At 43.9% G+C, this 11847-nt stretch overlaps 1 protein-coding gene across 2 annotated transcripts in view; it reads left to right on the forward strand.

The window, feature by feature from the left end:
• The window catches only part of Tbcd (tubulin folding cofactor D), a 163172-nt gene that overhangs the window by 103773 nt on the left and 47552 nt on the right, over positions 1-11847 (forward strand). For both annotated transcript variants that reach the window (XM_021178456.2, XM_029483328.1), the window contains exons 16-17: positions 1613-1642; positions 5308-5393. In XM_021178456.2, the coding sequence (XP_021034115.1) occupies positions 1613-1642; positions 5308-5393 (116 nt within the window). The remainder of the gene's footprint in view (positions 1-1612; positions 1643-5307; positions 5394-11847) is intronic.

The following is an 11847-nucleotide window of genomic DNA, read 5'->3' on the forward strand; positions in this document are numbered from 1 at the left end:
GAAGATGTTCCTGCTTGTAAATGTTACATTGTATTGAAGTTGACATTGTATTTCTTTACATCACCTTTCTTTGGTATCTGTTTCTTTCTTTAAGAATTGGCTGCAAAGGCCAGGTGATGGTGGCTCAGACCTTTAATCCTAGCACTTGGGAGGCAGAGGCAGGCAGATCTGAGTTCCAGTCCAACCTGGTCTATAAGCCAGGACATCCAGAATTATAGAGAAATATCCTGTCTTGTAAAAACAAATAGACAGATGAACACACACACACACACACACACACACACACAGAGAGAGAGAGAGAGAGAGAGAGAGAGAGAGAGAGAGAGAATGAATATTGACTGCAAGAGGCTAGAGTAATGGCTCAGCGGTGACGAACATTGGCTGCTCTTCCCAAGGACCCCACTTCAGTACTCAGCACCCACATGCTACCATCTATAACAGTTCTAAGGCATCCAACATCCTCTTCTGACATGCCCATGCACTAGGCATGTGTGAGGTATATATACATACAGGCAGCATTTACAAACAAAAGAACATGAAATGTAAATCTTAAAGGGAGGGGTTGCAGAAGTTACAAAATGGTAAGAAGCAAAAAGTATTCTGTTTTTCCCTCTTGAAACTTGTTGGTAGTACCCTGGCCCCCACTGTGAAGCTCTGTGATTTCTGGAGATGGCACACATTTCTGTGCTGGTGCTTACCAGTCCTATGGGATCCTTGCACATATGAGTGCTCTCAGCCCCCTAACCCATATTGGGATGTCTACCTAGGTCAGGGGTGTTTCTTCTGTTACCTCTGCCTTACGCCCTGTGCCTGACCCACCTCTGCTCGCCAGGATGGCGCACTGTGTGAGGCTGTGTGTTGCTTCTCTCCATCTCCATAAGAAGCTGGTGTCAGCGCCTGACTCTAATCCCGGTTGGGACTCAGCCATGTACGCTTTGGGGAAAGTTCAAACCCCACTGGGCAATAAGCCAGACATGAGGGGCCATTGTCATGTTGGTCAGACAGTCCTAGGTCGGACAGTGTGAGAGACAGGGAAAGTGGTCACCAAAGAAAGAAGAGTCACCTGTACAAGGCTTACCTAGAAGTACTTAGTTTTCTTTACGTTCAGATGGGACGCTGTGAGCTCCGACTTGTTTGTTGCCTGGCATGTAGGCCTCAGGTAGCTCAGAGAGCTGGTTGGAAACAGGTTTGCCCTCTAGGAGGCAGCGCTGACATGTTGGGGATGGTGATGAGTTATGATCATGGGGTTCCTAAAAATGGGTGTTTTAGGAGTTGGTTTCTACTTACTGACCTGTGTAGTTTGTTCTCAGAGTTAAATTCCGGGACCTTCCTTGGGGTGTTAGTGTGAAAATGTATTCCTCGTGAAAGGTCACTGTCAGGTTCCATCTGATCTTATAAATAGAATTCTTACCCTGTGGCTTTAAAGAACACTAGGACATAGCAACAGTGACAAGCCACCCCAGGGCTCTGGTCAGCCAACAAAGAAGGCTTTTATTTAAAAAGTGAAGCCATGGGTCATTTACACTAAACTGTGTTTGTTTTGAATTATCTTCTGGTATTTAGCAGAGGCAAACCTTACTCACCTGCTGTGTTTGTTCTCTTTGCTCCTCAGGCTGCCTTCCAGGAGAACGTGGGGAGACAGGTATGGCCACTTTATAAATCTTTATTTCTGAAACTTCCTGTAGGCTTAGAGGTAGGAACCCTGGCAGCTTTGGTTTCACATCTTCTTATACTTTTGGGTGTGGGTAATGCATGAGGCTTACCTCAGAGCAAGCTAATAAACATGGCAGTTCTGGTCCAAGACTCACCATAAGGCGACCAGGGAGCACTGAGTCCCACGTGTCTTTCAGGAGACCCCGTGTGAGAGTGCTTCAGGCATGTTAGGATCTTGCCTCACATATTGCTGTGGACTGTACACGTGTTAGGCACCAGGTGGTTTGGAGGAGGTGGCTGCCCTCCTGGATCCTGTAGGTCCCGGACCGTCCCTAGCTTGTGATTTGGAGGCTGGCTCCTCCTGCTCTTGGTGTTCAGTAGTACTGTAGCTGTGCTCAGGGTTGCTTAAACTGTGCCCGTTACACAGTTGATACCCATTACAGACCTTGAAAGTAGGGTTTAAATTCATCCATGTATAAGATTCTGTATAAAGTTGGTCTAGCAGGAGACTAGAGAGGGATTAGGGCATTGGTTCTTAATCTGTGGTGGCTGCCCCTTTGTGGGTGGTCTAATGACTCTTACACAGAGGTTGCCTAAGACTGTCAGAAAACATGTATCTACATTATGATTCATAACAATATCAAAATTACACTTATGAAGTAGCAGTGAAAATAATTTTGTGACTGGGGAATCACTACACCACACGGAGCTGTATGAAAGGTTCCAAGCATTAGGAAGGCTGAGGACCATGGGTTAGGCTCTGAACAAGGTGGCAGCTGCCAGCATGAGTCTGGACAGGGAGGAAGAGTCCCTGAGAGAAAACAGCTAAGAATGACTGATTTAGGGTTTTATCTCAGTTAGGGTTTTATTGCTGTGAAGAGATACCGTGTCCACAGCAACTCTTGTAAAGCATTTCATTGGGGTTGGCTTACAGTTTAGAGGTTTAGTCCATTATTGCCATGGTGAGAAAACATGGTGCTGGAGAGGTAGATGAGACTTCTGTGTCTGGGTCCACAGGCAACATCAAGAGACTGTGAGCCAGTAGATTTGTCTTGAGCTTCTGAGATCTCAAAGCCTACCCCCTAGTGATGCACTTCCTCCATCAAAGCCACACCTACTCCAAGAAGGCCACAACTCAATAGTGCCACTCCCTATGACCAAGCCTTCAAACACAGGAGCCTGTCTGTACCATTTCTATTCAAACCAGCACGAGTTTCTTGAGATAGTTGGTAGCTTGGGTGCTTGTTAATGCTATAAGTGAGGAAGGCAGAAGGATAGCCCTGCGCTATGCTGACGTGAAGAGTAGACTCGTGTGAAGGCTAATGGGGGTTAGAGAGGTCAATGCCAAGATGGGTGTGCTCTAGGTGAGAGAACCTGGAGATGGCTTGGGTCAAGAATATTGTGAGGTCAGATAGATGTGTCTATAGTAGAGGATGCTGGGTGTGGTCCAGGAAGTAGTAGGACTGTCCAGTGGCCCAGAGGAATGGACTCCTCCACTGGGCTGGTGTGCTTATGATGAAGGCCTTGACATCAGCATTGATTAGATCCTGGCCAAGATCCCTGAGTGGCTAGTTGAGTGTGCTGTATAACAGGGATGTGTGTGTATGAATGTCTGCTATGTTCCCTTGCTATAGCCTAGGAGTCTTTGCAGGTTATGATTAACCAGTGAGTAGTTGCCATGTCTAGGACCAGCATGAGGATGCATCGTTCTGTGGCTGCTTCGAGTGTTGCTGGAATACAGCTGTGTGCTAGTGGTTTGCCCAGACCCCAGATGACCCTGTATTCAAGTGAGAATGCTGGAGTGTGGGTGCTTAGTCCCCTTTCTGGGAAGGAAGGACAGCCATCTGGCCAGGCCAAGCCTTAGGCTGTTGCTTATTCTGGTTGAGTGATACGGGTACTGCTGAGCACAGTTCAGACCTGTCCTTCCTTCTCGGCCACAGCCAAACCTGTGCTTGCACTTGCTTGCCCAGTCATGTGCTTTGGTCTTCTTGGGAATCTGGCTGCAGTCATAGTAACTTTACTTAGGCTGTGTGCTTCTCTCTCATATATGAGAGAATGAGTCTGGGGTCTCCTTGATAAATAACTATACAATCCAAAGCATTTTTGTAAAGCAAAAGGTTTCAGTTATGCAGAAAAGTGTGAAGCTACTCAATCCAGCAAGCAAGCACACCCAGTAGGGGTCCTGCTCTGCTTTTAACCCCAGGGTGAGGGATTCTGTGCCCTACTCTGGGTGGTTTGAGTGGTTAGAACTAGGACTCATAAAACTTAACAGGCTAGTTCAAAATGGACTAGCATTTTGCTAGGGAGAATAGAACTTGAGCATGTATCTTGACTTTAAGAATATACTAATCTGGGGGCTGGAGAGATGGCTCAGCGGTTAAGATCACTTACTGCTCTTCAAAAGGTCCTGAGTTCAAATTCCAGCAACCACATGGTGTCTCACAACCATCTGTAATGAGGTCTGACGCCCTCTTCTGGGGTGTCTGAAGACAGCTACAGTGTACTTACATATAATAAATAAATAAATCTTTTTTTAAAAAAAGAATATACTAATCTGGAGATATTCTAACTTAGTGGTGTCTTTACTAATTTCTCTAAACATGGAACTTCTGTCTTCTTTTAATTCTGATAAAGACAGTACATTTCATTTACATTCCCCACACCAACTGTGAGGTTGTTTTACACAGGAAGTGGTTAGAGCACCCAGAGTGTGCACTGTGCAGATCAAGCAGCCTCTAGCAATCCCCCTCAGGCTCATCCCCTGGACGGCTTTCTGGTACATAAGATACCTCAGTTGGTCGTTCTCCTCCTGTGCCAAGGGGGAGACAGCCTGTCTTTGAGTAGATTGATTGCTGTGTGAGGTATGGGATGTGGCAGGTAGGTGCTGGTGGTGTGTGCCTGGTGCTTTTCTTGGCTTTTGCCTTTTAGACTTGTGCCAGCTTTGTGCAGAGATAGGGAGCCTTATCTCTTAAAGGGATGGAGCCACCTCTGGGCCAATAGCTATAAAGCTTTCTACATACTTATATTTGTTAAGGAAGTTATTTATATGGTTTCTAGATTGTAATATTTTTTTCACCACAAATGATAATATTAGGTCATACCAATCATGTGACAGTTTTAGGGCAGGGGCTGCACAAGGAGTATTCTTGGTGGGTGAGGATAAGCACCTGCCTCTGGTTTTGGGGGACTGATGGCTGCTGTTAGTGATGCTCTTAGAGGTTGGCTGTTAGCCCTAAGCCTGGTTGTTTCTGTCAGCCACATCCATCCTTGTGGCAGCTAGTGAGGTGTGGGTCCTGGTCCAGGTTTCAAAGCCAGGCAGGAGCTTGCCTGACTTCCATCGGCCTTCCTGTTCCAGCAGGCTCTGGAGGGTTATGCTGTTGTCTTTGTGACCACAGAGGGAGACCAAGCACCATGAGTAAGCACTTGAGCACCGCTGAGATCCGGTGTCACTTTTATAGCATTTGAGTTGAAACGGGTTTGAAAAAGAAGTTGCATTGAATGCAGCCCCTGGTGGGCAGGCAGGGCAGTGGGATGAGCAGTGACATACCAGGTGGGCCTTTCCCGTGAGCCCTGTGGCTCAGCCTTAGCCGCCCCTTGTCACCTCAGAGGCCATTTCTCACCTTTCAGGGTTTTTCTCTACTTTTACTTTTTTAGGGTACTTTCCCTCATGGAATTGATATTTTGACTACAGCAGACTATTTTGCAGTTGGTAACATATCTAACTGTTTCCTGATTATAAGGTAAGTTTTAATGTGTGTAATATAATGTGTGTATATTTACTTGGGTGCCAAAATTCACCTTCAATATTTCTTTCATTATCCTGTGGTCTGTATATAACTTATGTTGTAGAGAGGGAATTGAACCGAGAACAGCTTCTGAAACCGTTCTCATACCAAGTTCATCCTGCACAGTACACGCTGGAGAAAATGGGCACCTGCTTGTACTTCAGTGTGCTAGCTAGGGCCGCACATCTTCTCTGGACATTAGTCTTCTTGTCCTCCTGGTTGGTGCTTTTCTGCCTTGGAACCATACAGGGAATAGCCACAGGCACAGCTATGCATGTCCTTCTGTGTGACAGCTTTCCCACCCGGTGTCACACATGTATTGATCTTTCAAAATGACATTTTGGATTTGAAGTGACTGTGATTGATTTTGTTGTTGTTTGTTTGTTTCAATAAAATGTGTTCCAAGTTGAAATTATCTGATTGTTTCTCAGGTGAGTATAATAGAGGTATTTGAAAATTCCGGTCAAGGGATAAATATTTAACCCTTAACTGCTGTTTTCAGAAATCACACCCAATTATTTTTGCTGTATAACATAAGTACTAGGGAGCAGTTTCACACTCTAATACCAATGTGAAAAGGGTATGATGCTTCGTGAAGTAGTTTATTTGCCTTGAATTAGGAGAAACATGCCAAGTGCATTTTAAAGCATTTTTGACCACTGTAAACCCTCGGGGTAGATTTCCTGACAGCCCTGCTGTGCAGACCACGCAGAATTTACACCTCTCCATAACCAGCTTTGACAGACTTTAAAAAAAAAGAAGAAGAAAATAATAACAACTAAAAACAAAACCAAAGGGTGACCAGCCTCTTTTCCAGGAAGAATGCAATCACATTTGCCCTCGCCTGCATGCCATTACCCCTCAGTCCAGCACTTCATGTCTGTGTCCACATATTCTTTGTCCTCTGATTATTAGCGTGTGAATGTTATATATGAGGGTCTCTGCCCTTTCTCAGAGATTCTTAGGTAAAATAGCTGGTAGTTTGGCTTTGGCAAATTTTACTTGTTGCTATGATTCCCACACCAGTCTAAAACTTATACATACTTTATAATGTCCATTCTGTAAACATGCATGACAGGGGGCTGGAGAGATGGCTCAGCAGGTAATAGTACTGACTGCTGTTCCGAAGGTCCTGAGTTCAAATCCTAACAACCACATGGTGGCTCACAACCATCCATAATGAGATCTGATGCCCTCTTCTGGTGTGTCTGAAGACAGCTACAGTGTACTTACATATAATAAATAAATCTTTTTAAAAAATGCACGACACAGAACATGACCTAGCTCTAGTGTGTGGGTTTTCCAGTACACTGGGTCTTTGTGACTCTCAGACCCAAGTAGATCAGCTGCTGTATTTTGAGGACAGTACAATAGCAAGCTTTACCATATCCTAGCACCACAGAGCCTCTGGCCAGGGTCTCAGCTCCCTTACTGGTATTTCTCTCAGTCTGGATCCTGGAGGGCAGGATTCAGAGAAAGTAGCATGTGCACCGTTTCTAGAAGGCCGTGACTAGGAGCAAGGTGTGGGGCCTCAGCCAGCGGGGAGGTGAATGTAGTTTGTCCTGAGGTCCCTGTGATAAACAGTTTTATGTCAGTTTGATAGTCGCTAAAGTCATCTGTGATGAGGGATCCATGGTTTTGAAAATAACTCCATACAGATCTGGCTATAGGTAAGTCTGTAAGGCATTTTCTTAATTAGTGATTGATGAGTGAGGGCCCAGTCCATTGTGGGTGGTGCCATCCCTGGGATGGTGGTCCTGGGTTCTATAAGAAAGGAGACTGAGCAAGCCATGAGGAACAAGCCAGTAAACAGCACCCCTTTATAGCCTCTGCATCAGCTCCTGCCCTGTTTGAGTTCCTGTCCTGACTTTCTTTGATGATGAACTGTGCTGTGTAACTGTAAGCCAAATAAACCCTCTCTCCTCCAAGTTGCTTTGGACATGGTGTTTGTTAGAGCAATAGAAATAGGAAGTAAGGCAGTTCCCAAATGCAGTATGCTTGTTCAGCACTGTGTTCTGGTGAATAGAAATTGGTCTGGAAGTTAGTCCTCTGGAGCGGGTGGTATTGGGATACTAACTGTAAAGGGCAGAGGATGAATGAAGGGTGGGAGGAAGGGGGTAGGTACCTGGTGGGTCTTCAGAGAGACCAGGCCCTCTGTTCTGTCTGTGCTGAATTTCTGGGCTTGTAACTCTCCTCACTTGGGACAGGATTCAAGGAGGAGGTTGCAGAGAAGGTGTTTCTGAACCTGCTTGGTCTGCTATATTGAGTAGATTCAAAAGTGGTAGAAAGTCCCCGGGGAGACATTAGTTGGGCCACTGCAACTGATTATCATTTGAGTGTTAAAGGCATATGGTAGACTGAATGTGTTCAGCATATGCATTTTCATATATTGTAATGGTGCAAATCTGTACATTCATAAGTATATGTCATAGTGACGCTTGTGGCCCTCTGCTGTATGCCCGTTGGGAATTTGAAGGTTCTTTCACTGAACACAGTGGTCTCTTGTTGTAGGTGCTTCTAAATTGTGATTTCTGGTGCTGTTCAGCTTGCTATGTCGATCAGCAGTTTGGGCATTTTTGAGTTTTTGTCATGATAAACTAAGCTCTTGCAGACACTTATTTAGAAATGTTTACGAGGATAGACATTTTAATTCTCTTACTTAAAGACTAACCAGAGATTTAATTTTGCATGAAGCTGTGAATGTGTGGTTTCGGCTTCTCCATACCTCCCTGAGATTGGCAGCAGCCAGGCTGTCTGAGCATCTTGCCATTCAGAGCACTCACCTGTGCGGATGACCATGTTGGACAGACTCCCACGTGCTTATTGTCCTTCTGTCTCTCCTTTGCTGATGATCCAAGGCAAATGTAGGCCAGGTTTTGTTTTTTTTTTTGTTTTTGTTTTTGTTTGTTTGTTTGTTTCGGGACAGAGTTTCTCTGTATAGCCCTGGCTGTCCTGGAACTCACTTTGTAGACCAGGCTGGCCTCGAACTCAGAAATCCGCTTGCCTCTGCCTCCCGAGTGCTGGGATTAAAGGCGTGCACCACCACGCCCAGCTGCAGGCCAGTTTTTTGCTGAGCTTTATTTTTCTTATATTTTTTAGTGTAAACTGTTTGCCAACTGTGCCTTTTTGTTTCTGTATATTACTTCTAATAGTCTCACTGATGTATAATTAACACATTACATGCATATAAAGTGTAAAGCTTGCTGAGTCTGACAAGGAAGATGCTAAAACTGTCAGGTGGGTAAGCTGTCAGGGTTCTGAGCGTACTTGTTACCCAACAAATTCTGTTTTTATTATAGATTGCTTTTCATTTTGTCTAATCTTTTCCCCTTAGCATGATTATTTAGTGATTCATTCATTTTTATATGTTGTGTCAAGAAGTTCAGATGACTGGAGAGAGGACTCAGTGGTTACTATTGCTGTTTTTGCAGAAGATCTGAGTTTGATTCTCAGTACCTGTGTCAGAAGGCACACAGCTGCCGGTAACTCTAGCTATAAGAAAGAGATCCGGCACCCCTTTCTGGCCTCCTCAGGGACCCACACACATGTGTATATGCCAACACAGGCGCACACACATATGGATGAGTATAAAAGTAATAAAAACAGATCCTGTGCGTTTGACCAGTCTGATGAGTCTACCTGCCCCTAGCCTATTCATACTATACCTAACCTGTAGGCCTAGGCTAGGTCAGACATCCTGTGTTCTGATCCGGTCTGGTGAGTTCCTTGGACCTTAGCCTGCTTGTACCTTCCCCACCCACAGACCTAGCCTGGGTTGCACACCTTGTGTGCTGACCCAGTCTGGTAAGTTCCTGAAACCCTGCTTGCCTGTGTCATTCCTTCCCCAAGGCCCATAGCCTCAGCCACACAGCCTGTATGCTAGTCTAACTTTGTGGCCATCTGTGCTGCCCTCACACTCTCTAGGTGTAGATAGGGTAAAACCAAACAGATCCAGTTTGTTCCACTTGCATGCCTTTTTGCTTATTTCTGAATCAAAGTCATCTCGGTTGCTCCAGTCGATCCACCAGGTCTATAGAAATGAGAATTACCAAGATGAACCCACGGACACAGAATTTAGAAGAACAGTCATGAACTTCATCAAAGGATTGAAGAAACGTAAAGTAGATGCACACACACAGCTCATTTACTTCAGAGAAGAACCGCCCGAGTGATAAATCAAGAAAGCACTCACCTGCGGCAGAGGAAAAGGAAGACCCGAGTGATGCCCAGGAAAGCACACATGTGTGGCCGAGGGAAAGGAAGACAGTTCAGGACTGGAAACCTGAATTCAGTAGAGAGATAGGAATATTGAAGAGTGCTCAAGCTGAAATGAAGATGTACTGAAAACGCAGTCACTCAATCAGAAAACCCAGAGGGAAGCCGTACAGGTAGAGTGGGTCATGTGGAAGATAGAGTGTTGAGACTTGAAGATAAAGTAGAGGAATTAGACACACAGGCAACAATATGAAAAACATCTTTATTTTTTACTTTTGGGGTGTGTGTTGTTGAGACAGGGTTATTCTGTATAATCCTGGCTGTCCTGAAACTTGCTCTGTAGGCCAGGCTGGCTTCAAACTCAGCGATCTACCTACCTCTGCCTCCCGAGCTCTAGGATTAAAGGTGTGTGCTACCACTGCCTGGAGTGAAAACAAAACAAAACAAAACTTTTAAAACACTAAAGTAGCATGTTGGAAATGTGGAACATCATGAAAAGACCAAATCTTCAAGTTATAGACATACAAGGAGAAGAATCCCAGGTTAGTGTCATAGACCACAGATCTTAAGGTTCATAGAAGAAAATTTCCCCATGTTAGTGAAAGAAATAACCCTCAAAGATGCACACAGAATACCAAGTAGAAGACAGAAAAGAAACTTCCCATGGAATATTATAGCTAATATACTAGTTATACAAAACAAATAGAGAATAAAGAAAGCTGCAGGAGAAAAACCAGAAGTTAAATTTAAAGGAAAACCCATTAGAATAATACAGTCTCTCAGTGGAAACCTTGAAATCTAGAAGAGCCCAAAGCAATATATTTCCAAGTTCTAAAAGACATGGATTCTAACCTGGACTTCTATACCAGCAACCTGTTTGCTGTAGTTGAAAGAGAAAACTTTTCATGATATAAACAGGCTAAAAAAATGGATATTCACCAACCCAACTTTACAGAGAATACTGGAAGCAATATTTCAGGCTGAGGCTGGGCAGTGGTGGCACATACCTTTATTTAATCCCAGCACTTGGGACGCAGAGGCAGGTGGATTTCTGATTTTGAGGGCCAGCCTGGTCTACGGAGTGAGTTTCAGGACAGCCAGGGCTACACAGAGAAACCCCGTCTTGAAAAACCAAAAAAAAAAAAAAAATTTAGGCTGAAGAGAAGACCATATGTAAAGTGAATCAATGAAGTTATAAAAACAGCAAACACACAACAACAAAATCAAAGCGATAGCAATCAATACTTTTCAATTAGTAACTAAATATTAATGACATTTCCTTTTTTTTATTAGAATTTTCTTTATTTACATTTCAAATTTTATCCTGAAAGTTCCCTATACCTTACCCCCACCCTGCTCCCCTACCCACCCACTCCCACTTCTTGGCCCTGGCATTCCCCTGAACTGAGGCATAGAAAGTTTGCAAGACCAAGGGGCCTCTCTTCCCAGTGATGGCCGACTAGGCCATCTTCTGATACATATGCAGCTAGAGACATGAGTCCTGGGGGTACTGATTAGTTTATATTGTTGTTCCACCTATAGGGTTGCAGACCCCTTCAGCTCCTTGGGTACTTTCTCTAGCTCCTCCATTGAGGGCCCTGTGTTCCATCCTATAGCTGACTGTGAGCATCCACTTCTGTATTTGTCAGGCACACCCATGGAAGGAGTTACAGAGACATTTACTTTTTAATCAAAAGCCCTGGGCTAGGTGAATGGATTAAGAAACAAAATCCATCTTTCTATTATCTATAAAAAAGTCAACTTAACCTTCTAAGACAGGAACCACCTTAAAGGAAAAGGTTGGAAAGAATAAACAAGTGGGATCAGGAAGCAAGTAGGTATTGCTGTCCTATCATTTATATAGTAGACTTTAAACTAAATCTGTATTATGGATTGAAATCAGAAGAGATAAAGAAGGACACTTCTTCATTCTAATGAAGAGAACAATTAACCATGACGACATCACAATCCTAAACATTCTGTGTACCTAATTTCATACAAAGTGTAGTGCTAGATTTCAAGACATATATTAACTCCAACTTAGTAGGTGATTTCAATACCTTAACTTTCTTCAACAGACAGGCCATAAAAATAAAAATCATCAGAATTTAAACAGCATTATGCATCAAATAAGCCTAACAGATGTCTCTGGAACCCAAACATCAAAAAAAAAAAAAAAAAAAAAAAAAAAAAA

This window comes from Mus caroli, chromosome 11 (genome assembly GCF_900094665.2).
Source record: "Mus caroli chromosome 11, CAROLI_EIJ_v1.1, whole genome shotgun sequence".
Taxonomy (NCBI): Eukaryota; Metazoa; Chordata; class Mammalia; order Rodentia; family Muridae; genus Mus; species Mus caroli.